Source organism: Ambystoma mexicanum, chromosome 6q, assembly GCF_040938575.1.
Source record: "Ambystoma mexicanum isolate Mex_15411 chromosome 6q, UKY_AmexF1_1, whole genome shotgun sequence".
Lineage (NCBI taxonomy): Eukaryota > Metazoa > Chordata > Amphibia > Caudata > Ambystomatidae > Ambystoma > Ambystoma mexicanum.
Genome location: NC_090937.1, coordinates 1,346,425,828 through 1,346,453,161, shown reverse-complemented (window position 1 = coordinate 1,346,453,161; position 27,334 = coordinate 1,346,425,828). Strand labels below are relative to the sequence as shown.

The 27,334-nt window shown below is 44.3% G+C and overlaps 1 protein-coding gene across 2 annotated transcripts in view; it reads right to left on the bottom strand.

The window, feature by feature from the left end:
* Positions 1 to 27,334, bottom strand: part of ZBTB49 (zinc finger and BTB domain containing 49) — a 320,838-nt gene that overhangs the window by 168,443 nt on the left and 125,061 nt on the right. For both annotated transcript variants that reach the window (XM_069631964.1, XM_069631965.1), the window contains one exon: positions 8,445 to 8,527. In XM_069631964.1, coding sequence (XP_069488065.1) covers positions 8,445 to 8,527 — 83 coding nt within the window. The remainder of the gene's footprint in view (positions 1 to 8,444; positions 8,528 to 27,334) is intronic.

Genomic DNA, 27,334 nt, shown 5'->3' with positions numbered 1-27,334 from the left:
CAGGTGGTCCCTAACCCTGCTACCATTCTATGCAGTATCCCCAAGGAGGCAACCCACTTTACAGTAGTGGGTCTATTAAATGCCTTGTTTTCGATACCTTTGCACCCCGGTTCACAGTACCTTACAGCATTTACCCATCCCGGGAAAGCACTTCGAACATACTCGTTGGCCCCAGGGGTAATGCGAGAGCCCAAGCATTTTCGATAGGATATTTCATGCTGACTTAGGAAACATTCAAGTACCCAGCATGATCACCTAGTATGTGGACGATTTGCTTGTATGTAGTGACAGCGAGCAGCACTGCCGGAATGATTATCACACTCATAAAATTACTGGCCCAAAGGGGTACAAGGTTGACAAGGCCAAACTACAGTACTGCCAGCAGGAAGTCCTGGGTCTAGGTCAGTTAATATCAGCAAACGGCAAAAGAATAATACCAGACAGAGCAGCGTCTGTGCAAATGTTTAGTTGTGAGGTCTTCCCCCGATGGGGTATGAACGATGGTTACCGGTCGACGCATGAATACGCCCATATTCCCCATCAAGAATCAGATGTCCATAGGACAGCAGCAGTCTTGGGTGAAGAATTTAAAGAGTATCTGACAACTTGCATCTCCCGACAGATTGCACCGCCCGACCAGAGGTCACATCGGACACTGCAAACACAACTGCGACCGGTTTCCTGCCCACCCAACCACTGTTGCCTGGAGAATTCATTTACGTAAGGAGTTTTGTTAGGAAATGGCATAACTACAGATTTCTTGGTCCCTACAAAGTGGTGTTCTCCACTCCCCTCGCTATAAAAGTGAAGAGGCTTTGTTATTGGAGAGTCCTTTCTGACATCCGCAGGGCGCCCCCAAACATCACACAACCACCTTAAAAGCACTTGATATTGGTCATACACCTCAGCATTAATTATTCATTAATACCAGCCCTCCTCTCATTACTGCACATGTAAAGCTTCAGACATATTTGATAAGATTTCTCTCTCTCTCTCTCTCTCTCTCTCTCTCTCTCTCCATCTCCTCCCCACCTTTTATGTGCATTCTTTTTTTCTTTCTTACGTGTGAAGACAATGGTACCGGAAGCTTCATACACTTCAGTTTATGTTAGAAAACGTATTACCTATGAGATTGTTCCTAGATGTTCATATTCATATATGTGTAGCATGCATTTTAGTGCAGGAATATTTACCATTTTAATGTTTATTCTAGGAATTTATTGGGGAGCTTATATAAAAGGGGGGGACCAGGGGGGGCATTCACAAACATAACCAACATTACTGTAAATATGTATAACAATAGTGATGAGCGTAATAACAACAATAACAGATGAACAAGTACCCCTGTACCTACAAGTATGAATGTGAGCACGATATTAGAAAGAAATTTTCCATTTGTTTTCAAAAATATTTTTTGTAACATATCCACTTATAATTATATTAGCAGTAGAAGTGTTGTGAGTAAACCCATTGGGCCACTAAGAGAATGAAACGGCAAGCACGAAGGGCAAAGTACAATGCCTACCATGGGCTTGGCCTTGATGCTAGTGAAGATGCACGGCACACCGAGATGACCAAAAGTTGGTACAAGGATATGAGTGTGGTAGAGAGACAAACAGCAAATGGCAGCTGCTACGTATGTTCACTAATCCTGCACGCTTTGGGGGCACCCAAGGTATTAGTACCACAAGACGTAAAAATCAGAGGCATAGTGCCTGGTTCATCTTGCGCTATGTATTAAAGACACCTTCCAGGAATAGAGTTCATCAATCCAGATCCCCTGCAATGTAACGATAATCCGAGAGACTTTAAATGCATGCAGCAACCATATTTGGTGATCTAAGGGCTTAAATATATAAACAATAGATGGCAATAGAACAGCTACTTGGCAGAGGGCCTCCTGGGATATGAAGAGGAACTCTAGGCCCGAGTGGAAGCAACCTGGCACAAATCTGGACAGAGCACATTACAAAGTTGACATGGATTGCATGGATGGAAAAAACAGTGAAGTGCACCAAGAAGAAACATATGAACTTTGCTTCCACAGTGAAGGAACTATTTTTATCGGCTCTAACGAAAGATGCAACAAGACCCTCCTGATACCAGACCTGGAGAGAGGCACAGCGGCAGTGATGGATTACTATTGGGTCTGCGGCCAACAAGTGTACTTGCACCTCCTGCCATCATGGAGGGGCTACTGTTCGCTGGTAACGCTGCACTCAGCCCTATTTGTAATCCCGGAAGAACACTTGCAAGGGGGGCCAATACCCGATACGGCCCGACCGTTTCTCCCGCGTTTGAAGAACAGAATCTGTTACCTCCAGAGTTTCACATCTTACCCGGAAGAGGACAATATGAAAAGTTGCGGAGGAAGAAAAGATCAAATTATCTATCTAGAGACTCAGCTGCGTTGCTTGTGGAAATCCCTGATGAATACAGACTTTTCAGCTCGGCAGGGACGTTCTTTGCCTCGCTTTTGCTACCTGTCGTGCAGGCAGCGGCCAATGCAAAATGGCTGCAAATTGAACACCGGGAACTGGTGCTGTTGGCAAATGAGACCGAGCATTGATTCATTGTCATAAAGGTCGAGCTGCGGGCTCTAAGACTGATTACGATGCAGAACCGTTACGTCCTCGATATGTTGACGGCAATGGAAGGAGGCAAGTGCCGAAAAAAATCTGGCATTCATGCTGCATGTTCGTGCCTTCCCAAAGATGCAGCAAACAGGTCATTATCCCACATAATTGAAGCCGCACATGGTTTAGGAGTTTGCATGAAGAAAGGAGGAGGAATACAAAGACATTACTGGTTTGACGTTGCATTCGATAGGGCGCCATCATGAAGATGCTGGTACTCATCATTGTGGTTATCTTCTGTACCTGCAAAATGGGCCTCCAAGGTTTTGCCAAATCAGTGCCTGGTAGTGCAATGATGAAGGTTTCAATTGGGGTTTTAAAGGTACCTCACAATACGAACTGACCACGCCATCCCTCATATGATCCCCATCCCCTATGGAGATGAAGTGAACTGCTTATATCACACTACCATTGTTCCAACCGCTGACCCTGAAAACCATGAGGAAGTATGGGTAGTTCTCGCATATGCGCAATCAGGGGAAAGCTTACGGTCTGTGTGCTGGGCCTGGATACCACAAAAGCGCACTCCACCATATGAGGCAGCGTTGAGAAGGGAAAATTAGTGCATGCGTGGGGGGAAGGGTTTGTTACTGTAGAAGTAATGGAAGGGGAAATGTTGGAAAGGGAGCAAAACCCATCCTGCCCCGTAGGACGCTTTAGGGTGAGGCGAGGCCCATTGTTAGACCTATAATGGCCCATGGGGGAGTGGGGTGTCCTAAAGGTCCCCACACAATCATAATATTATATGCAATTTAGACGTTCAAACTTAGTGCACCCATATAAGCATATGCCATTTTGTAGATATTAAGTGGCCATGGTTGAAGCATAGGGCCTGCAAGGCCATGCCATATTTAGTGTGTTAGACACAGGCCGTAAACTTGAAGGGGAAATCTGAATAGGCCCAAGCGATGATGAGAGAGGCCCACGCTGCTACCCACCACAGAAACCCTTCTTTGTTCTAAAGTTGTTGCCAATATGTTTGTTCTAGAATGAATGCGCACTGCAAGGACACGAGACAGTACTGGGCGCCTTGGTGTATGCGTTATCACACACAAGCCAGAGCAGGCCACCGACCCCCACCCAGCCAACTACGAGTTATAGCCCCTACAAATGACCTATTCCCGAGACCCCAGAATTCCAACATATTAGTTGACCCCAGACCACCGACCATAAACCAATCAACCACAAAAAGATCTAAGAGCACTGTCGTCCCACTTTTATTTCATAATGACATGATTTGTATTGCGAGGTACAGGGAGGGATCAATTATATTTCAAAAGCGAGGGGGAAGCCTTGGAAGCCAAGAGATGCGAGGATGAGTGAGGAATATGCGGATTAGTGTGTCCTCGAGACTCCCCCCTGTGCCAATCTTTGAGCATGCCAGGTGCACTGTATAATGATAGGTAGCACTACTAACAAATCTAGCTAATTGCTTCTTTGGCCTTGAGCGCTTTGAAACACAATTTACTTGTTGTATAAGCGCCTAACAAATGCAAAATAAATAAATAGAATAAATTGGTTCCCTGGAGACGATGAGCCCAGCAGACCCCACGTGATGGAAGATGGACGGACTGGGCAGGGACAATGGCCTGGCACCCCCTATGGAGCAGGCCGACCATGTATAGGGCCACAACAACCAGCTACGCAGTTTAAAACTGTATACAATGACGTGCTCTATGATTTTGTGTTTCATTTTAAGCTTCTGGTTGTACCATTTTTCGGCAGAATGTTCCATGGCAGCAGAGTTCTTTGCTGATGCACCTATTTTTCTAGAAATTAAACTTGTTATTCTTGCAAGTGTTTCCTGAGCCTTTTTCCCTAGCGGGTTGCATTCTATCTGGTGTGAGCTTTTAGGTGCATGCCTTCACGTATAACCCCACCTGGGGGAAGAAACAAAAAGAGAACTGAAAATAAAAAAATAAAAGATTGCATGTATTGTAGTCTAGGAGAGGTTTAGCAATAATTATTATTTTTTATTTTTATTTTTATTTTTTTATTTTTTATTTCAATTTTTGATTGTTCTTTATGGATAAAGCTAATATGATGGAATTGCATAAGTATTCTTTGAACATTGTGTTATTGTATTACATTTTGTTGTCAATGTGTAATATTAAATGTATAAATAAAGTTTTTTAAAAAAAGTGAATGAAAGATACCCTGATGCGTGATGCTGCATGGGGACCCTTCAAATAAGAGAAAAAGAATGTTTGTGAGGGTGCAAGCAGAGCGCTGTTAAAGGAAGTTGAGGGCTGCCCCTCAAGACGGAGAGTCGGGGGTCTCTGCTCAGCACTGTATATACAAAGATATTACCTGGTTGATCCTGCCGTTAAGGAACGCAGCGCCCCATTGCCAGGAGGTGCATGGTGCTTTCCTTCTACGCTGCAGTCCAGTCTTCTTCTTTCGGTGGTGCCATGTATAAGACTTCACGCAGAAAGGGTCATTGTGTACCACTCCCCATGACAGGAAGGGGGCCGTCCAATATCACTGCTGCCTCCTGGGCTGATGAGTAAGCAGCACTCCCCAAGCAAGAAGGGGAGCACAGCGTGATTGTTGCTATGCCTGCTCCCTGACCAGACAGGCCCATAAACAATTCCGAGGGCCGCTGCTGGCAGACAACGCCCAGGTTAAGAGAGAAAGGACATGGGCTCCTACCCTTCTGCAATCAACGCTGGGCTACACCTGGCATTTGCAACCCAGCTCACAATTAAGAGAGGGACCTCCCCAAGCTGCTGCTAACCTATTGGGCTGCACCGACATATGTCGCCCAGTCCATTAAGTACTTTACCACCCCCAGCCCACAGACTGCTGCTGCCGTGCCTGCCTGCTGAACATACAGAAGCAACTAAAATATAGGCCAGCACCAGAAAAACCTTGAGACTCCAAGGCTTTTTGTACATAGTTTTGAAGTGCACTCATAAGGACTCTTTTTGTATATTTTTAAAGGACTCCGTTTTTATATTATAAAGGACTTTTTTAACTTTAAGAAGCCATTTTCTTCCGTTTACTGTGGTTGCTTAGGGATAGTTATAGAGTTTGTATATATTGTCTTGTGATTGCCCCCTTTTTCAAAGTTTAAAAAATGCTGGTGTACGGAGGTAAAAGAAAGTATTGATATATCACAAACAACTAAAGGAAACGTACATCAGCATTTCGTTGCCTGCCTTTCCTTGTGCGTGGTTCGTTAGTTATTTTAAGCATGTATTTCTTTCCTGGGGATTTGGGGAATCCTATTCAGTGTTTTTGCCTTTCCTGACAATGTTGGTTTCACGCAAAGGTTCACCCAGGGTGAACTTGAGCTCAGGTAAGCGGGGGTGGCTGGAGACAGGTAAGAGGAGGTTTAAGTATTTTACAGCAAGAAAAAGTGTAGGAAGAAATGTATTGCCTTGCCTGCTTACACCCGTCTCCCACCAAAAGTGTTAGGACCATCCCTCGCGACATTTAAAAAGCTTGTGACTGCAATTGTTTACACAGAGAACAGGTCTACCTAATCCCGGTTGGAAACATACTGATAGATATTTAAAATACACCTGCAAGGGTGGCAGAAACTTCTCTGGCAAAGTATTGAGGTATTTCAGTTGTCCGCAGAAAACAAGTGCCATTAATGTCCTATCGCTGAAATTATCCAGTAATTGACTACATCTTTGCAAAAAAAGATAACCAGAAGGCTTGCATTATGCCACAGATGGGTATACATGTGTAAGACCAGAATATGAACAATGTGGCTATATCCGCCAAACACATGATATAATTTATTAATAGGGTATCTGAATGTTGTGTCACTGTATGTGTTAAGTCTGTAGCTTACTTCAACCCAAAAGCATTTCTTCCTGTTAGGTGAGTGTCCCAGTCTTAGAATTGCAGATCGGGTAAACCTCTGGTATTAATTGGCAGGCATTTTTAACAGGCCGAAAAAAGCCTGCAGGCATCAGGGTGAGACACAGGGCCACATTAGGACCCAGGCGCTAAGTGGTTAACGGCGCCATAAAAGGCTGTGGCGCCATTAACCACTTAGCGCCTTACTAAGAGGTCCCTTTGCAGGACCCGACCTGAAAGGCTGGTCTCGACCAGCCGTTAAAGTAGGGACCAGCAAAGGGAACTTGCAGGCAATTACGGTACCGCAATTTGAGGTACCGTAATTGCCGCCTTCCGCATTCCCATTGAGCCCTATGGGGCAAAAATGGGAATGGGGAAGGGCCATGGTGAAATGGGGAAATACCGCCCCGCCAACCTTGGAATGGGGCGGTATTTCCCCATTTCACCATGGCGGACTCGTTACGACACCGGCACCAACCATGGTGCTAACAGCACCATGGTTTAGCGGCGGTGTTGTAATGAGGGCCACAGACACAAAAGGATGAACAGAAGAAACGGGACCTGATCGGTCGAGTGGGGCATATCTTACTCTGCCTATGTTAATGCAATTTACGACTTCAAATAAAGCGGTGATCACAATATCCATGAATTCCTTTTTAGTGAAACAGATGGATATTATCTGTAAGATAAATAATAATGCATGTAAGACTCATTTTAACAAATGTGTTGCAGCCCAGTATTGCTAAAGAAAATCTTATCATTCTAGTGAAGATTTTCCTGAAAGATTCCATGGATACTAGAATACCCTAAATTAGAGATATCTCGAATAGTCTCTATGCAAGGTTAATTACTCACCTGATTTCTGGAAATTCATGACGCCTTTTCTCGTAATTCCAAACTATGGTTTGAGTTTTAAATGTAGTAACTGTGCACCCAAATATGTCACAGGATTCTGTTGCCAATCGACAAATACTACAGAAATGTTTCTGTACTTGTGGTCGATCTAAGTATTTTGCTCGACTATACACCTCTTGCTTGGGGATAACATGAAAAGCATGGTTATGTCTGTTTTACTCCAGGCGTTCAGTTTTAATTACTCTATATAAAGAGCAAAAGGTAGAGCTTTTTGTGGAAGCTGGTCTATTACATTGTTTTCCCAATAGACTGTACTTAATATATAAGGAGCTCCACGTGCTACAGTGTGCAGGAGAGGTCTGTTTCAAAGCCATTTGATATTGTTAGTTGCTCAAGATAGGGCTGCTTCTTTCACCATTAGTATTTGCGCTGTGCATCTGGTTATAAACTAATTTATGCATTTTGTGAAGATACTCGAAAAACATTTTTTTATTAGACTCTCCTATTGATTTGCATGCTGCATTAAATCAGTTTGCCTCAGTGGTTCAATGTAAATTTGTGAGAATAGCTTACCTTTGTTCTAAGCGGTTAGTTACTAAATACTAGGTGATGGGTCTGGCTCAAACACTAATGAATGGTTAAAAGAATGGATGAGGGAAAAGGACCAAGAAGAACAGAATAGTGAATCAGACATGATCTGTTTATTTTACCCTTGTCTGTGATTTTCCTTTACTGATGATCAGACAGGAATTGTTTGTTAAATAGAAAGAATTAACAATAATAAAAGGCTCCAGGGACCTCCATATAAAGGTACAGCAGTATGAAACAAAAAAGGCAAATGAAATAGTGTGGGATATGGATTGCTATCTGGAGAGATGAGGCAATCGGTGTCCATATGCCTCACTAGAATGAAGTAGAGTAAGGCAGAAGGTGGACGAGTGCCATGGGCCTGGGTATAAGGAGGAGCAATCATTTTCTCAAGACTCTCATATTTACAACAAATGATACCTGTAAAAGTGCTCTAGAATTGTACATGTTAATGAACATATCTGTATGTATGTTAAGTAAAATACAAAAAACAATATATATATATATATATATATATATATATATATACACACATATACAACTTTCACTGACCTCGGCCGCATGTATCACATAAATGAGGCTTTTCTCCAGTGTGAATGACAATATGACGTTGTACATCGCCAGATGCTGCAAACCTGCAACATAAAAACAGATTCATAGTCTGAAAGCCTTATGTTTCACAACTGCAAATATTAGACATTTATCATCTCTTTTTGAAGAATAATATCACAAAAATATGATAAACCCCAGTTTGCAGTAAGGGAATCCTGCAGACCAGGCACATTTAATCCATGCACTGTGATGAACCTGAAGGCGTCTTCGCTTTCTTTTCCCAGAGATCTTCTGCAAGGGAAAGGGAAAGACCATCGCTTTGGATCCTGACCCTGGGGGTGGATATGCGAAGGAGGATCACCTGGGTGGAGGGGACTTGGGCAGTGGGGAGAGGACGTCCTTAAGTGAGACATTGTATTCCCCATTCCCTTATCACAAAGAACCTTCAGTCCCAGCAGCGCTTAAAGGTTATTGTCATCCTTTCACCTTTTCTTCCTTTCAAAATTACCCTCGGAAATGCCATCCTTATACTGGGACGAGGAAGAGGTCAACTAGGAGGACACCTCCTTATTTGGGTAGGTTAAACACTCATCGGCCCCCTCTTCTTATTTCAGAGAAATATCAGGTCAATACCAAAACAGGCAAGAAACAAAGGGGAGTTATGCATTCTTTCACTCGTTCACACCACTTTGGTACTAAGATGAGGAAGAGGTGACTAAGAGTCGTATACACTCCCATTCATTCACATCACTCAATCACTGAGACGAGGAAGAGGACTGCAGAGGAATATCATTGTAAGGGTCAGGCAATTGAAACCAAGGACTTGCACCGACAACAAGTTAACAGGCCACAGGTGCATATAAGGAGCGACTGACAGCAAAGAAGGGAGGAGAGAGACCTGCCTGGAGGACAGGACGCGGCTGGCGGTGGAGCAGGCTGCAGAAGGGCCGGTGGGAATGACGCCGGTTGCTGCAGAGGAGTGAAAGTGAGGCGGGGCCTGAATGGGCCGTGAGAGGGTTGAGGCACCTGCAGCCTCTGTTGCCTTGTGCTCACAGCTGAAGCTGTGGGACACGGAAGGCTCCCAAGTATTACAGGCTGCCGGTAGCATCCGCAACGGAAGAGCGGAGCTACCTACAAGAAGCAGCGAGGTTCGAAGAAGGCGAGCGCTGCTTGCCAGGCTCCCGTAAAGTACACGGGGAAAGGAAGCCGGAACAAAAAGCCCGGAGTAGCAGCCACATACCAGTGAGTGAAACAAAGGGATCAGGGCGCACCTGGAGCTGCAAACAGGAATACGTAATGCCAAACAAAGTGAAGCCTGTGACAATTGGTCGTGGAACCCAGATTGAGGGTTTTTGAATGCTGAGCGAGCTGTAAATTGTTGTGAATGTATTTAAAGATTAAACAAGTGATATTGAATACCAAACTAAAAGAAAGTTGTGATGAATATGTGAACAAAGTGGAAAACAAGTAATGACCATTTATGAACCACATGAAAAGCAATTGATGAGCATTTATAAGCAAATTATGAACATTTATGAACAAGATGAAAAATAAGTGATGAGCACTTATGAATATGAAAGTAAGGTGGTGAAAAGGGTGAACACCACAGAGTGAGTTGTGCGAAAAAACACATTGCGGCAAAGCCAAGAGACTGCCAAGGAAAATCAGAAATGAATGTAAACTCATGGCACAGGTACAGAGAAAGAAATCCTGTGTTGGCAAGAAAACACAAAGAATACAGAAGGATAAAACAGTGCCAAGGGTTATTGGTTGTATGACCTGTAATGGGTGGACCGTGTGGTCTGACAACTGTTCCTTGACCGAAAGACCCTTGCCTGGAAAAAGCCAAGAAAGCTAAAGATAAGGAAACTGTATTTAATAACAGGATTGCTGAAGTGAATGAGAAAGAGAGCAATCTGTACAAACTATTGAAAAGCTTGAAGGATTATAAAGTTGAACTGGTCTGTTTTTGAAAGCCAAGTGATTTGAACCGATTGTAGATTTTGAAGCTGGAAGAGCTGACCTCTTGGGGAAGGGAAACCTGAGACTTTGTGAACTGTGTTAAACTCTTGGGGAAGGAACCCTGAGACCTTTTCGGAACTATTTTGAACTTGGGGAAGGGGAAGCTGGAAAGAAAGACAGGAGCTGGAAGGAGCTCAGAACTTTATTTGGAACACTATTTCTTTTGTTGCTGACATCCCTGCACATTGTGTATCTTTAGTTGTGATGGCAAGTGTAGGTTTTGGACACAGAAACATTTTTAAGTTGAATGTACTGACACTTACTATACTTAGCTTCTTTAGGTAGGGAAATCCCACCTTAGCATAGGGCAAGTTAGGCCCTACTCCATCCTGGCATTTAAGAAAATAAATCATTTTTATTAGAAAATTTAATCTGTTGTCTGTGTCTTACTTCATGATGCCGTCACAGCATACAAAAGTATTGTGAACAACACTCTAATTTTTTTATTTCAATATATTGAATTAATATTGTTTCTATTTCCCAGACAGGTATATATTCTTGAATTTGATATGTCACAGTGGAGAAAGAACAGAGCACTAGATACACCCCAAAATGTAGTTCAACGCCTTTATTATTATTTTATGATGGTAAAGACAAGCACCTAAGCACTAGGGGAAAGGAAGTGATGTGATAACAGACCAGGGCGTCCAACTTGACTGTACTTGCAAAAACAGTGAGCAGAAGTGGAAGAAATTAAATAGCAATGTGGCTCAAGTGCGAGTGTCTAATCTAAGGAGAACCTAGTGGACCCAATGTCCCAGTCAAAGTCCTGCAAAACACAGTTCCAGTCCTCTGCTGTCTATCCTCGAGTGACCCACAGTAACAGGGATTTTATAGTGCCTGGCCACATTTTATCAACTACTCTACCAATTGATTCTTAGCGTCAGAGTGACTCCTAGAGTCCTGGGATTTAGCACATGCCTACCAGAAAATAATTTGTATTCAACTTTGCATCAGTAGATACTCAAATCGACTACCAGCAAGAACCTATTGCTCCCCATTGCATTATGCAGGGGATTGCAAGCTTTGGCTCTTGAGATGTTTTGTAAAAGTCTTGGACTACAAATCCCACTAGCCTGGGCCAGCATAGTCACTGTTACGACAGTTTAATTGGCTTCCTGTGGAGCAACGCATCAGGTTTAAGACACTGTGCAATGAGCATGGGGCTATTCATGGTTTGGATGCAGAATTTCTTCACAGCAAATTTGTTCTGTACAAACCTGCTCGGCCTCTACGATCCCAGGATCTCAGGACCTTACAACCCCCTAGGTTTAGGCTCACCCACACGGGGGACTGTGCCTTCTCGGTGGCTGCTGCCAAAGCTTGGAACCAGCTGCTCCTTGTTCTACGCAGCACCGAGTCCCACAAGGCATTCTGCCGAGCTTTGAAGACTTTTCTGTTTTAATCCTGTTATCTTGATCCTTGCCTCTTGTTAGCGCCAAGATGTCTTCAGGCTTATGCTGCGCTCTTAAATATCTTTAAGATAAGATAAGATCATGGGAGTCATAGCCCAACATATCTTCGTCCTAACGGCCACACCATCTGCTTTCTTCTGCTTTCACTAGCTTCACAAAGCAGGTTCCAGCTACTAGCCATAGCCTCAATTGCTTGCTGGTCCCTACCAGCATGTGTGGGTGGCAGAACGTAATGGTTGGGGTGAGCAGAATGTGATGATGTAATATTTGCCTAACCCGTTCCCTAGGGACTACTCAGCACTTTTGTCTAGCTTTGCATCAGAGACTAATGTAGTCAGTGAAAAAGTTGTGGTAAAAATAGCTCTGCAGTAAAAAGGTTGCCAAGCAAAAAGTAGTCTAATAATTCTGCTGAAAAGTAGCCAAAAATGTAGTGATGCTAGGGCTAATGTTAGGGTTAAGGAGGGCTTAATGGGGTTGTGACTGCCTGGCTTAGGTTTAGGATAGGGGTTAGGGTAAGGATAGGTGTTAGAGTAAAGAACTTGTTTGGTTAGTCGTTAGTAATTAAGTGTCAGGGTTAGTGTTAGAATAGGGGTTATTGTAAGGCTGGGTTAATGGAGTACTGGTTTGAGTAAGTGTTAAAGAAAGTGTAAGGGTGCAGAAGGAGGAGGCTGACACAAAAGTGGCATGTTTGGGGCTAAAGACATTTATTAAACAAAGCAAGAGCAGGCCCATCTTTTCCTGCCTCAACTAAAGATCTAAGGTGACTGTCAGGATGTCTTTCAATGTAAATGTGTCCGCTGTCCTGTGCCAAGAAAACCTTACTTTTGTCCCTTACACTAGAAACCAAAGAATAAAGTAGTCCTTTTCTGTTACCAGGAGAATGACTCCCTTCTCCTGGATACTGGTTATAGTTCCACACCATGCTTCCTTGGTGGGTCAGGAGAATGCCTCCCTTCTCCTGATGTCCATTCTCAGATAGCTTGGTGGAATGACTCCCTTTCCCAGGCCACAAAGTTCCAAACAATCCTTTCTTGAGGGGGTAGGAGAATGCCTCCCTTCTCCTGGTGTTCAGTCTTAGAGAGCCCGGGGGAATTACATCCTTCACCAGGCCTTGTTGGACCGTACTTCCGGTCCGGGCTACCAGCAGTATGACTCCCTTGTCCTGGTAGTCTTAGAACAATCTCTTACAACCAGGGAGAATGACTCACGTACCTTGGTCTTCTATTCATTAGGATTCACGCCAACAAGACCACACTCTGAATGTTACGAGGGTCTGTGACCCTAGCTTCTCTTTTTCTTTGAATTCTTTAAAATAAAATGCATGCACTACGCAGCCTTCTCCCCGAGGTTAAATAATGATTAATTCCCCAACCAACCTGTTGAATCTAAGAGCACAGGCATGTTATGGTATGGAAATGGCGACCCTCCATCCTCTCTGCTGATGGCTGGTCAGCTACTCTCCATTATAAATTACAGCCACTAAAGAACTGATCAAAGACTCTTTGCAGACACGCTGTAAGAGGCATCTGACATTTTGCCCTCACTCAGCGAATATGGTATTTTCAAACATAATCTTAAACTGCCCCTGATTGCATGGTAGGAGCGTGTGTGATCCCAACATGGGGTACACCTAGGGCTGGAGTGGGCAGCAGCAGGGCAAGACGGCTGGAGACAGGCCTGGCGCAAGGCGTGTGCAGAATGTGCGGCTGTACTTGCTCCCGCGCCTGCTAGGGCCCATGCCGAAGGAGCCGTTGACTCCCTCTTACAGGCTGCAGCGTGGGCCGTGTGCTCAGAGTCCAAAAGCATACTGCAGTCCATTCTGAGCACATGGGTGGCACACGCTCCAGCCTGCATGTTGACAGGGAAGCTTGCCGGCAAATCTTTTTCGAAAGCGGCTGTCCCTTGAGGTTTCTGTTGTTTCTTCTGGTGAGGTAATTTTTCACCTGTCACCCTTCTGCTGCGAATCGGGGGACACAAACACCATACCCCCTACCAGCGGCCCAACAGGCGCTGGGTGCCTCATAAGCACCGCTGATCACTTCCTTAAAGTAGAGCATTTAAAGTGGGTGCAATTTACTATTGATGGCCTATTTAAAAGACCATTGCTGTGTTAAGAACTGCAAAGGGGAATTTTTATTTTGAAAGCACATGTAAAGCAGCAGTTAGCTGCCTACAATAGGTGCCTTCCTCCTGCACAATTAAACACATTGCACAAAACCGTTTTAGCTATTTGCCTTATTGCCACATGTTTATATTTACCAAGCCAAGTAGAATGTAACATTTTCCTCACATTATACATGAAGCATGCAAGTAAGCTATGAATATTTACCAAGGATGTGACAAGAGAGGCTGTCATCCTGGAGACTGGAGGGGACATGTTCTCTGGTTCTTGCCTCTGTACTGATTTCCGGAGCACATGTGGATACATGTAGGTGGACAGAGCCCGCCCACTTTTTTCAACGGGTGGACGCAACCCCTGTTGTGTGTTTTTGAGGTCAGCATTAAAAAAAAGTTTGCGTGCTCACGTGTTCAGCTACTAGTATTTCACACCCGGTTGTCATGTTTCCAATGCAGAGGCTTACCCACAAGAACACATAAAAGTGCCAAAAGGTCCCTGCCCACCCAGTTGCACACCCGCACTGCCTCCCGACAACCCTTGCACTTGGGTCTGTATCTGTAACCCTACAGTCCCCCTGCCTGTACGTCTAGACACCTGCTGCCTGCACTTACCCTTGCACCTGCCACCTGCTGGCCACACTTCTTGTTTTTGTTTTGATCCCATGTACAGCACTGCCCCTCCCCTTTCCCATGGCACTTTTCCCCTCCCCCATCCCCTGCACTTGCGCAATCTCAATTTCACTTGGCCTAGTATGGTCGTTGTCTCTGTCCTCCCTGTTCCCCCTTCCTTGCCTCGTCACGCCTTGAAACATTTGTGTATAGACCCGTTACAAATGCAATATCATATCATTAAAGCTCACGTCTCATGTTTGGATTTGGTTTTCCTGGGAATATTTCATTATAAATTGTTGGGCTTTAAAGGTGGGCACCCTGAATATGTTGAAAGTGCAGTTATTGGAAATTCTCTCGGATTACCGTGTTTCCGCTGCTGCTGCCTACATACGTAGTGGATATTATCTTGTGATGTTACATCCTGTGATGTCACTTCATGTGACGTCATCAAATGCAAATTATGGGGTCCGCACTTAATTTGCCGGACTTGGCCCCGCAAATCCTAGGGACAGACCTGGCTGCAGTGGCCAGCAGGGCAGGACGGCTGGAGTATGTATACTCTGCGAGTCGGACAGACTACGAATGTTACTTGTTTCCTCTGCCAGAGCTGTCCTGCGGAGAAAACTCTGCGTCCAGAGGCGTCCGTTGCGGCTTTCTCAGTAGCCACAGGGAACAGGTTTTCTGAGAGTTACTTCCTTGCTGAGGCTTACATGCTATTTTGCATATTATTCTGGAGGTAAAAAGACCCGCAGATACAGTTCACGTCCCTCCTCTTTTACCACACGTGTAGTAGTGGACAAGTTCAAGACCTCTCCAGGATTGGGAAGAAACTAGAAGGGTTTGGCTGCGAGATCATCTACGTGCAAGAAGAAAGCCAAACGCAAGAAAGAAATACAAACACAAGGGTGTGTAAAACACTAATAGCTGAGTGTGTTATGGCATGCAAGTGCGCCAGCCAAAGTCCCAGTTTTTTCTCTAGACTCAAACATAAATTTAACCCGTGCCTGGAGGGAGGGCATCAAAAAGGGGATTTTAACCCGCTCCCTATTAGCGAAGGCGAAACATTTCTGTGAATTACTGCACTTTCGTTATACCACCGTTTAAAATAAAAACAAACATCTACAAATTGTAATGAGCTATAAACCCACAAACAACAGCTTAAATCTTTTGTCTGGTAGGTAGGTGTGCACTGTGCCTCACGTAGTAATTAAAATCCCAGCACATGGCATTGACTTTCCGAGGGATTAACGTGGCAAAATGTGTGCAGGAAATGGTTATTTTGAAAAGGTCAAACGGGGCGGGGCGGGGCGGGGGGGGGGGGGGGGTGGTGGGGTGACATGAAAAAACAGCAGACGGGCAGTCCAAGCCACAGATGACCTGATATTTTAAGGAGGATTGAAGGAATTATAAACAATGGCAATAGCTTGTCTATGGTCAAACCTTCTGATGTAACGTTTCTATCTACATTCATATTTTGCTATTGACGTTGCGAGGGTGTATTGTCTTTTGCACACCTTTAACACGCTAGGCTCCATGACATTAAGGAACTCATTTTGTAAGAAAGCTCCCCCTCCCCGACCCATGCAATTTCTGACATTTGAACAACGAACTGCAAAGATTACATTTATAAACATAAGCAAAACCGCCTTTTTAGTTGTTGGCTATTAGGTGGCGTTGAAAGCGCTATCATTTACTGGGTAACCTCTTCCAGCCCCAGTATGCTCTTCCGAGAAGCTTAGATAAGCTCCCCTTCCCAGGCATGCACAGTCATCGAGGGCATCTGATGCTTTGCGTACTAGTACTATTGCTGTGATTCGTCTTTGCTTCTCTTACCGTAACCCCATATACTGCTACTGGCATGCATCCGTGAGTTCCCACGTTCACGGGTACTGTTAGGGCTAATCTCATCACGCAATTTCAGATAGTATCTAGAACAGATATGCTGACATTCTGCCACGTCCACTGGATTACACCTGAAACATTCTCCTTCCAAAAACGTAGTGTTTAGGTAGCATTTCACAGCACCCTATTGAGGTGGGTGTTACCCTAAGAAGTGGCAGCCCTTTGTTAGCTGGAAGTGTTTATAGAACCCCCAAACGTGAAGGTTTGTGCTCCGAGGATGGGATAGCATTGAAATCAAAAGACCTGCGATCAATTAGCAATATTACTCTATGTGTGATCTTGGGCAGCTAGCTTATGGTCCCTATTATGTTGGTTGTTAGATGTGCACTAGACACCCTTGTCAATCTGTTTCAACGCGCTCATAATGGGGAGATCAAAACAAAAAGTCATGTGAACTGAGGGATGGTCACATCAAATAGCCGAGTTAAGTTCCGAGGTGCCTTTTAAGGGACTTGGGTTGTTTTACCGTCACACAAAAACTTGCGGCCGAAAAAACCATAGCGGTTTTGACCGAAAATACGTTTTTTCCATCAAGGTAAAACAACCCAAAATAAATACATGACCTTCCCCCCTTACCTTGCGGCGCCACACTTCGCTGTGTGCCGCCGAATCGCTGTGTTCCTGCAACGCCTGTTCCCCTTCACTTCTGTGATCGGCAAACAGCGCCGCTGAGTCCTTTCCTTTTTCTTTTTTTTTTTTTTTAACTGTACGGGAACGGCTGCGGGGAAACCCCTGCAACTCCCACTGACAGTACAGTGAACAAGGGTGCAGGGGAGACCGCTGCAGCCCTTGCCTCCCAATGGGGATTTAGCCAGACAAATCACCCATTCGGGATTTTAAATAGGTCTTTTTGGACGTTTTCCATTTAAAGCAGTAAATAATTGTCACTATATGTATTTGATCAATTGGGTCGTCTGGGTTTGCCGTCACCAAATGCAGTAAACACCTGACAAAATATTAGGAGATTGTGTACTTGTCAGCTCAGTCTTACCACAGAAGTGCCTCTTTTATCCTCAGTGTTTATCTTCGTGCGTTTCTTTTTCGCTAGTGAAGAATGAGCGTGCATTGAGTGCTGTTAACTTTCTTAAAACATTTTATATAGGTTTTATTTGAAAAGCATACGAACATTTTATTAAAATACAGAACGGTGCTGCTGTTAGTGCTTGCAATCATCAAATATGTGCTGAACTAAAACAATATGTGTTACAATTTCTGATACTGCACTTTCTTTTGGTTTCTTTGCGATTGATCGGATGCAAAGGGACAGGCATTCAGACTTGCCTAAGAGACTGGTCAAACAGCTGAACACCCATGCCAAGAGATGTCGCAGAGCACAGCACAGCTGAGCTGTGGAATGCTGTGGTGCCTCAGACTGCCGGGCATGAAGAGCCCCTCCTGAGAAAGCACACAGCGATGAAGCCGCTGGCTCAAATCCCAAGGCTGCTAGAGCCTGCCTTGCAGAAACAGCTTTCAGTTGCGAAATGTACTTTCTTCCTCCTGTTCTCCGGAATCAACATGTTTGTTATCATATGTGCATTATATGTGCTGATTTATTGGTGAATAGATTTAGCTCCTCCATTGTACAGAAGGATGAGCCAGGCTTGGGAGGGGCAGAGCAGTGAGCACCCTTCCATGTACTGGTGTGTGTTTGCAATACAGCCAATTGCTCTCTACTTCAGGTCTACTGTGTATTATTTGCATACAAGTGCAGAGTGCCTGCTGTGCCTGAGGTTGTTTGAGGGACTTGGATGAGCACTGATATCTTGGGAAGCAGGACAAGTCTGTGACAATATGCAAATGATAATGTAGTCACACTTTGCTAGGGCTCTTGTTATAGCTCTGCCCACGCTGTGGACCACAACCTTCGTGTGAGTCACTGCTATTTCAAAGCCGAGTTGTGTAATACATGCCTGCAGGCAAACCCGGTCGATTTAAGAAAAACAGGAACTATATTGTAATTGTGATGTCGTTTTCTTGCTACGTTAAGCAAGACGATATTTGGAATTGTTATGAGAGTTACCTTTCCTTCTCTGTGCTTACCCAGTCACAGCAAACCCTCATACAGTCTTTCAACTAAGCGGATCTGAATGGCGCACATTCAATAAAATCAATCTAACAACTCCTTGTGGGAACTCTTTGAGCTCACTTTAATGAAACTTTGCACTCAAGTGCCTGCCAGTGTTTTTTCAAAGCATTCTGAGGGTTAATTACTTAATTGGAGTTGTAAACTCACTACTGGTGTAATAAAAATGTTTTTACATGTCTGCCTTTAGCCACCGGATTTATAAGCACTCTGAGTGCCCTACACTGAAGTCCTGTTAAAAACAAGCATTTGCTGACTTTTTGGTGTGATGGCGCAAATTGACCCAAAGGCAAATGCGGCTATTGCAGCGCTACTTGCCGAGAAGGTTTTCGATTCAGTCACCTGGTCCTATTTATTCTTAGTGCTAGAAGGGTTCGGTCTGGGCCAATACTTTCTTAAATGTGTCTGTTTGCTCTATACGAACCAGGGAGCAAGAGTTCTCACTAACTGCATCATGTCTTCTCTCTTCAATCTGGGCAGAGGTACTCGACAGGGATGTCCCTTCTCTCCTATTTTGTTTGCACTTACTATAGAGCCCATGGTGGAATTTGTGTGGAAGAATCATGCGCATAGAGAGCTTCAAATGGCAGGAGCCCCGCAGATAATATCTCGTTATGCCGATGACACCCTTTTATATATCTGTAACCCGAAAGAAAATGTAGAGCCTATTATGGCTGACATTCATTTGTTCTCTGAACACTCCGGGTATAAGATCAATGTCTCAAAATCTGAACTGTTTCCATTAACCCCCAGTACCCACTTATCTGTTATAAGTGGTTTAAATGGTTCCCTGCACATGTCCGCTACCTGGGAATAGTTATATCCAGAGACAAACACACACTATAAACGGAAAACCATGGGGAACTCTTGCAGACTCTAACCACTAAACTACAACTGTGGTCTAAGCTCCCTATTTCCCTATATGGCCGAGTAGCCCTTCTTAAAATGGTAGTCCTCCCCAAAATGCAGTGCTGTTTCAGTAACATTCCAATTTGGCTTGGAAAAATCTTCTTTGCAAAGCTTCAGACACTTGCCACCTCTTTTGTGTGGGGCGGAAAGACAGCCAGACTGAAATGGGCCAAACTGGTGGAACCATTCTCGAAGAGCGGCATTTCAGCTCCGGACTTTGAATTATATTATTTAGTGTCCCAGGCACAATTCGCTAAACATTGGTTTGATCCCAACGACACAGCCACACATATCCCTTTAGAGGAATATGCTGCTTCCCCCGCCGATGTACGATTGGTTATCTTTGGCCCTAAGCACAAAGACTCTTGTGAATTTGACCCAGTAAGCACCACTACACATGCATGGTCCAAAATATACAAGAGGATTGGATTGACAACCCCATATGACCCGGAAATCCCTCTACGGAACATCCCCAACATAGCCCCCATGTTTGACAAAGTCCTGCAGATGTCGTGGAATCCGAATAAACATCTAAAAATGTGTGATATGTTCCTGGGAGGTACATACTGTGAACTGGGGGACTTTGTTGAAACGGTGGGAGATGGGCAACTCAAACGATTTCCCTTCCACCGAATGAAGGCCGCATTTGCTTCTAAATGGCCAACATTCCCTCTGGAACCCTCTACCCACGAATGTATAAGAGCCATAACAACAGCCGGAGGGAAAAAGAAAGGTGTTTCAATGTTATATACCCTGGTTCAGTCACATTCTAGCTCATGTAACACCATTAAGGAGGTCTGGGAACAGGATTTAGACATTGAATTAAATGAAACGCTATGGGTTAGATGTTGTCAACTCACTAGAACTGTATCCATGAATTCAGGACTGCGACTAATTAAATTCAAAATACTCAACCAACTGTATTATTCCCCGGCGAAGTTGGCCATATTTGTGGACGGCTGCACGGGAAAGAGAGAGCCGACCTCCCCATTTTATGCAAGCCCACCAGTCCTCCTGCGATTTCAATGTTGATTCCTCAAGGAATCTCCCCAAGAGTTTATTTCTTATGGAGTTTAAGGGCTCGCACACTAAAACTAGATGCTGTAAGGTCTCGGTGTTTTTGTTGCACGATCGACAGATCGAAATTCTCTCTTTCTGGGCCTTTGATCTCCTTGCTGTGACCTCCCGTGATGGGTGGAGGTTCAAAGTCTTAAAAAGTTTTGCCGCTCCAGTTGTGAAGGAAATTTAGCCAAGTAGGACATCACAAATCCTCTTCTGTAGTGTTCCTCAGGTTCATCAACAAACAGTTTGTATGATTTCACTTTCTGCTCGGTCCGGATCCAGTCCAGGTCCAATAGTTTATGCTTCACCCTCATTGGATTTTCGATAAGTGTCTTTCCCGAGAGGGCCATGTTGTACAGAATTGCAGAACAGGACTCGTGCCAGGACTTTAAGATTACGACATGCTTCCCTTCTAGAGCCTCCTTGATGATAGAAAACCTACTCACTCCTGGAGGTTGAAGACATTTCCTCATAAAAGATAGTGACTTCCATTCCATCAGGGTGTATAGGGAAGTCAAGCTCAGTTCCCTCCGAACCCGTTCAATTGGTATTGAGTTTGGTAAAGGCGAAACCCTCTTCCAAAAGAGGCCTTCCAAACGGTTCCAATTTTTGGGTTGCATGAAGAGATTGGCTTCAGCAGCGTAAGTAAGTATTGGCGCTACTTTTAGTTTGTAAAAATCCAAAATTGGTACCAAGGAAAATTTACAATAACACCTTTTGATGAGCAGAGCTTGGGATGCTATGTTTTTGGGTTTGATTCTCAGGTGTGCTATTCCTGGAGCATCACTCATGCTATTGTTTAAAGTTGACCCCAGGAACACCATTGAACCAAAGACTGGTATTTGTTCTCTGTTTAGTAACCATGTCCATTTCCTCCACTTCCTGGCCCTGCCATTGTCTCCCAAAATCAGTATTTTGGATTTTTTAGTATTTATCTTTAGTGCATTTTTGCGAATGTAGTGCAGCAAGTTCGTCTGTTGTCTCTGCAACCCAATTTCCGTTTCATCGAGCAATAACAAGTCATCTGCTAAAAGTAGACGTCCCACAGTGTGGCTGGCAATTTTCGGTGGAAAGGATCTAGTTTTTGTAAAAGCTTCGGCCATGTCGGATATAAAAAGGCAAAAGACTGCTGTTGCCAAACGACAGCCCTGCTTTAGCCCATTTTCTGAACAAATTTCATCGGACTATAGACCCTTTCTGTCCAGCCTGATTTTTAAACTGGTATCCCTGTGGAGTTCTTCCATAGGTTCTCTCAATGCTTGGGGACAACCCCATTTGTTCAGTTTGAGCCTCAGAATTCTACGGTCAACTGAATCGAAAGCCTGTTCCAGGTCGATCGATGTGATGTAAATTGCCTGTATCCTTTTCTGATGGACCAGGCACTTGATTGTATTTATAATGAAGATATTTAAATTAGTGCCGATCCCCTTTCAGAAGCCGGACTGCCACTGGTCCTGATGATTGGACTTCGCACTCCATTCATTGAGGTGCCGCAAGATGATTGCTGCGAATATCTTGCCTACCAGATCAAGAAGGGTGATCGGCCTATAGTTGCATGGATTGGCCCCGTCACCCCTCTTGAAGATAGGAACAACAATGGAACGGGTCCATGAAGATGGAATTTTCTTCGCCCTTGTCACAGTTGTAAATAATTTTAGCATAAATGATGCCCACCTAGCAGGATCTTTCTTCAGAATATCATTGGTTAGCCCATCCGATCCGGCTGCCCTCGACACGTTTGAGTTTTGTATAAAGTCGAGTATTTCTTGATAGTAAAATTCGAAGTCCAATGGAGCATCTGAGCATGTTAGTAACTCGATTTGCTCCCCCCCTTTGGATGCATGCAAGTGTTTAAAGTGCTCCTCCCACACCTTCAGACACTGAATTTGTAATTTTTGAGCCCTCCGGGGTGTTCAATTCGTTAATTAACTTCCACACTTCTGCTGTGTTTTTCTGTGTGGCAAGCTGCAGCATTCTTTCACCTTCTCGCTGGATGATTAGTTGTTTGTGTTGATTTAACCAGTTCTTAAAGTTGTTTTTAGCTTTTTTAAACAAGGTTAGATTGTGAGTAGTTTTATGTTTTTTCACCAGTCTCCCTAGTCTATTGACCTCTCGCTTTCTCACAGCAATCTGATCATTATAGACGTACTTGGGTGAGAAGACAGGCCTTTTAAAAGCAACCTGCTTTTCTCGAAAGGCCAATAAAAAGTCTGGGTATTGTAGTATGCCTCCTCTAGTACACTGCGCGTCTGAATTCAAGGCCAGCAGAGATGATGTTACACTGGGCAGATTTGTTTTATTTTTCCGAAGGCGATTTCCTCCCGATGTGACCTCAAGGTCTTCATGGTGATAGCCCCTCAAAGTGTTGCCGGTTGCCCAGTCAACACATTCGAGCTCAAGGAGGTTGTGATCGCTTAAGTCTGTTGTTAGGACTTGTAGTGAGATCAATTTAGCCAAAAGATCTTCTGTGGCAAAGATGTAATCAATAGTACTTGTTTGTGTTCCCCGATTCCATGTTCCAGCCGCTGGTAAATCTCCCTTGAGGTTACCGTTGACCATATGGATATTTCTCTCTGCTAGTTCCTGTTCCAAGTCCAGGCCCCTTCTTCCGTTCCCTGGAGCGTCTTTTAGAAGCACTTCTATTTTAGCACCTTGTTTGTCGAAACACTCCATATTAAAGTCTCCACAGAGAAGTATTGCCAAGTTTGGCCAAGTGGACCTTGCCTCGTCGATTTCCCTTAGCATGGTGCTTTTAGTCTTTTGCTTCAACCCTGGGCGATTTCCCCAATATATGTTGCAGTTTAGGAGCTTCTGGTTCTTTAATTCCCGGTTCGAAAAAGTAGTTTGCACTACGGTGAGTTGGATTTCCGTACTTATGTTTGTAGAACTAGTAACCTTTAGGCCACTCGATTTTTATGTGGCCATTAGGAGACTTGCCCTCGGACGACCTTTTCCCCCCTTTATCGCTGGATTTATGAGTACTTCATAGCCATCCAGGGCAGGTGTCTCCCTTAACCAGGTCTCCTGGAGCCAGATGAGGTCATATTTTGTTAAGTTTATTTCACTTCGGCCAAACAGATGCGCAAAACCCCTAGGGTCCCAACTGACTATTTTCTTAGTCGTGCAGGGCATAGTGGCGCTCATGTTCTGGCGTTATAGTGGACCTGCCAAAGCTCCGGCTAGCCAACTCCAATCTTCATCGCAGTCAACCTTTTGACCCACCGTTTCTTCACGGTCACCCGCCTGCTACCCATATGGAAACCAATTTTAAGGTCATCTGTTCCCCCTTTGTAGCTATTTCCCATGGGTTTCGAGACCACAGGATTTACTTGGGGGACAGCTTTTTTGCTTTCTCCCACAGACTGGTGAGGAATTTCACTTTGATTTATGATTTGATTGTCCAGTTCCTTCAGTATGAAACCATGGGAGTTCCGTTTTGCACCTTTTTTGATGACTACATTTTTGATGTTTTGTGATGTGTTATATGCAAAATTACTTTGTCAAAACTTGACTCACTTGGAAATTCAATTAGGTCAATGTCCTTTGAATTAACTTGATCCAAAGCCTGTATGCTTCGCAAAAGCCTCATTATGTTGTTTCTGTTCATGATCAAGTTGTCCGAAAATCCTAAGGTTCTTGCCAGGGATAATTTAAATACCTTGAGTTGCAAGGAGTTTCTAGTATCTTTCGTTGTAGCTTGTTTTGTCTTTGTAATGACACCTGTCATCTTACTGTCTTCAGCCCATGACACAGATCGTCTTTGGTTGCCGGGGAGTACTCCCTGGTAATTACCTGGGATATTACTTAAGTAATTGTTCCCCACCTCTGTCGGCTTCCTCTGGGCTGCCCTAATTCTCTTCTGCTCCATTGTTAGGAAATTTGTTTCACGTTCAGTGTGTGAATTTTCTTCTCCTGAGTCCGACGAGTAATCAGAGATTTCCACATTGTTGTTTAATTGAGACCTCCATTTAGGGTTTGTCTTGGTATTTTTCTCTGTTGCTGCCAGGGGTTCTGATCCCCCACGCCTATTCGAGTCCTCCCCCACGTTTTCCTTTTGCACACAGTTGGAAGCCTTAAATGTGTCATTCTGGATTACCGGGACCCTTAGGTGTGGACCGCTGGTGTCCTTATGCTGGTGTGTGTTGACCTCATTAGCCCTTGAACCTGTGCTTTCTGAATAAGTGGACAGATTCATCAAATCGTTGTCTGTGTCACTGGTGGATGAAGCATATTCGTATTCCTCTTCACTGGCTGTGTCTGAGTCCATCCCTGTTTGAGGTGGGGGTCCTTTTGTATTAGGCAGGGACCTAGAAACATCAGCCCCTTTTCCTGTAATTTGTATATTTTTTGGCAGGTTGAATTTATTTTGCCTACACTTCCTACAAACACTCTTTTGAGCCAGGTCTGTGGCTGCAATGTTCTCTGGTGCCTTTAGTTCTGAAGGTAGTTGTTTCTTCAGATAAGTGTTGGTTCCCTTTTTATTGAGAACCATATCAGGACTTAGCACACTCCTGGAACATTTGTTTTGGACTTTGAACATATCATAAGTTTTGATTGGTGCCATCTGAAGGCCAAACTTCTCGTTGACTGGCAGAGGCTGAGTGCAGGCCTTTGCCCTGTTGGCAACAGGGTCTGTGTTCTCCGTATTTGATCCAATCACCAGATCCTTGTCAGTGGCTGTTGATGCATCTTTTGTTGCCACTACTGCTGTTGAAACCTCCCTCACGGACGGGATTGGAGATGATGGTTCTTTTTGAAATAGGAGAGACCGGGTCCTCAGTATGTGTGGGGTCTATTTGACCATTAGTTGACGATGAGTAACAGCTTAGTCTATCAGCTTGCCGTTTTTATTTTTGGAGAATAATAGGGTCCAATATGCTCTTAAAGATGTGTGTGATTTGATCTGTGTTTTTGTCCAAGTTGGACTGCAGAGCTGAAATGAACCCTTCAACAAAAATTATGGCGAGTACTGTAGTATTGTCTCGGAGTTGTTCGTTCTGAGTCTCAATTCATTTCATGAAAGGAGACATAGTAATAGCAAATGCGGAAATCAATTTTGCATCAATTTGCGCCGCTCCTCGCGTCTGCTCTTCGACCTGTGGGGCTGCTAAGTCCAACAAAAGATCCTCGCCCGACAAAGAAACTGTACAACATTGTCTTTTGCTAGGGAATGGTGCCTGCTGTCGGGCTTCCACTTGTGGGGGTTTACTGAAGTTTCTCCCGTAGTTCTGTGGCGCAAGTCTTTGGTGGACAGAGTTTTCCTTTGCATTAGAAAGAGACTGGAAACCCTTTCCCAGACCCATCTGTGAAGGCCCAAGTAATGGGGAGGCAGTGATTAGGTCCGTGCCCACGTTACGTTGAGCCACCATCTTTACATAAGTGGAACAATGACTTGTGATGTAAATGTCTGGATAGGAACCTAGATTTGATGTAAGTCCCATCAGGTTCCAACTTTTGGCAATTCGATTGTGACAAGAAGAATTCTGACTGAGCAGGGGCTCAGTCCAAAAAGTAAATAGATTCCTTGAAGTTGGAACGAGGTCCACACCCTCTCTCCCCCCGGCCTTTAAAAGCAGTTGAAATGCTGGTGTTTCACCTCCATTACACGTTGCCTGTGTGTTTTTGGGGGAAAGGGGCAAAGACAAGGAGGCTGATTGGGAACTGACAGAGTATCGGGAGCACCCCGTCCTACTTGTCAGCGAGCAAATGACCGCCATACCCTAGTCTTCCACAACTGTGAGGTCTAGGGACAACTGTTTCTTTAAGAGGACTATTTGTGTATCATTGGTGTTATTAGGATTTAGTGGCGAGAGTAGTAAAGGTTGCATTTGCAAACCTTCACCCTGGATTTGAAGGAGATTTTCATGGGTCAACGTTTCTTTAAGTATTTCAATTGCGGGTGATAATACAACTCTGGACATACTTTTCAAGTGTTTCAGAAGAGTCAAAATGTTTTAATGACTAATGAGGAGTAGAGGTTGGATTGACTTTACCTTCTCTTAAGTATCACTAACTTGCCTCTCACATGCAGTTCTGCTCCACCACTTTTACTCCGATACCGGTGTCCACCTTTTTTAATCCGCTTCTCCTGGAGTCACCAACCTCCGACCTCGTGTGTCTCAGGTTACGAATATAGTGACGGATCACAGCGCACGGCAAAGCAGCAAACAGTAAAACAGTGGATTGGAAAGAAAACCGCCCTTAACTTCGCTCTGGCTTTACGCCACAAGGGTCCCGGTCCTTGGTATTTATAGAAGATTTCCACGAGGCGGAGCCCTCAGTCCTTGCTTTCTTAAGGTGAAAGCTCCAGTAATCAGTAGTGCTGGTGACTGGTGATTTATGGGACTTTGAGTCCACTGGACCACGGCACTCTAAGTTACTCGCTGGCTTGCTGGCTCGAAATAGTTGCTGTAGCTGCATCTCCTCGTGCTTATTCCGTAGGAAAAAGTGAAATGATGAAAAGTGATGATGAAGTCAGGAAACTCGCGGCACACAGCACAGTAAAACAGTGGATTGGAAAGAAAACCGACGATAACTTCGCTCGGGCTTTATCTTGAAGTGTTGGAAATCCGTTAGTGCACCTCGCAGGGAAGATTTCCTTAAGGACCTCTCGATGGTGAATGAATGTGAGGAACAATCTGTATTAACCGTATCACCAACCTGTTGACCCAAAGACATTTGAGCTCCATTCTAACTCTATGTAATATGCTATTGGACAATGACACTACGCCTCCGGCGTCACCCTAACCTGTTGTGTATATTGTAAA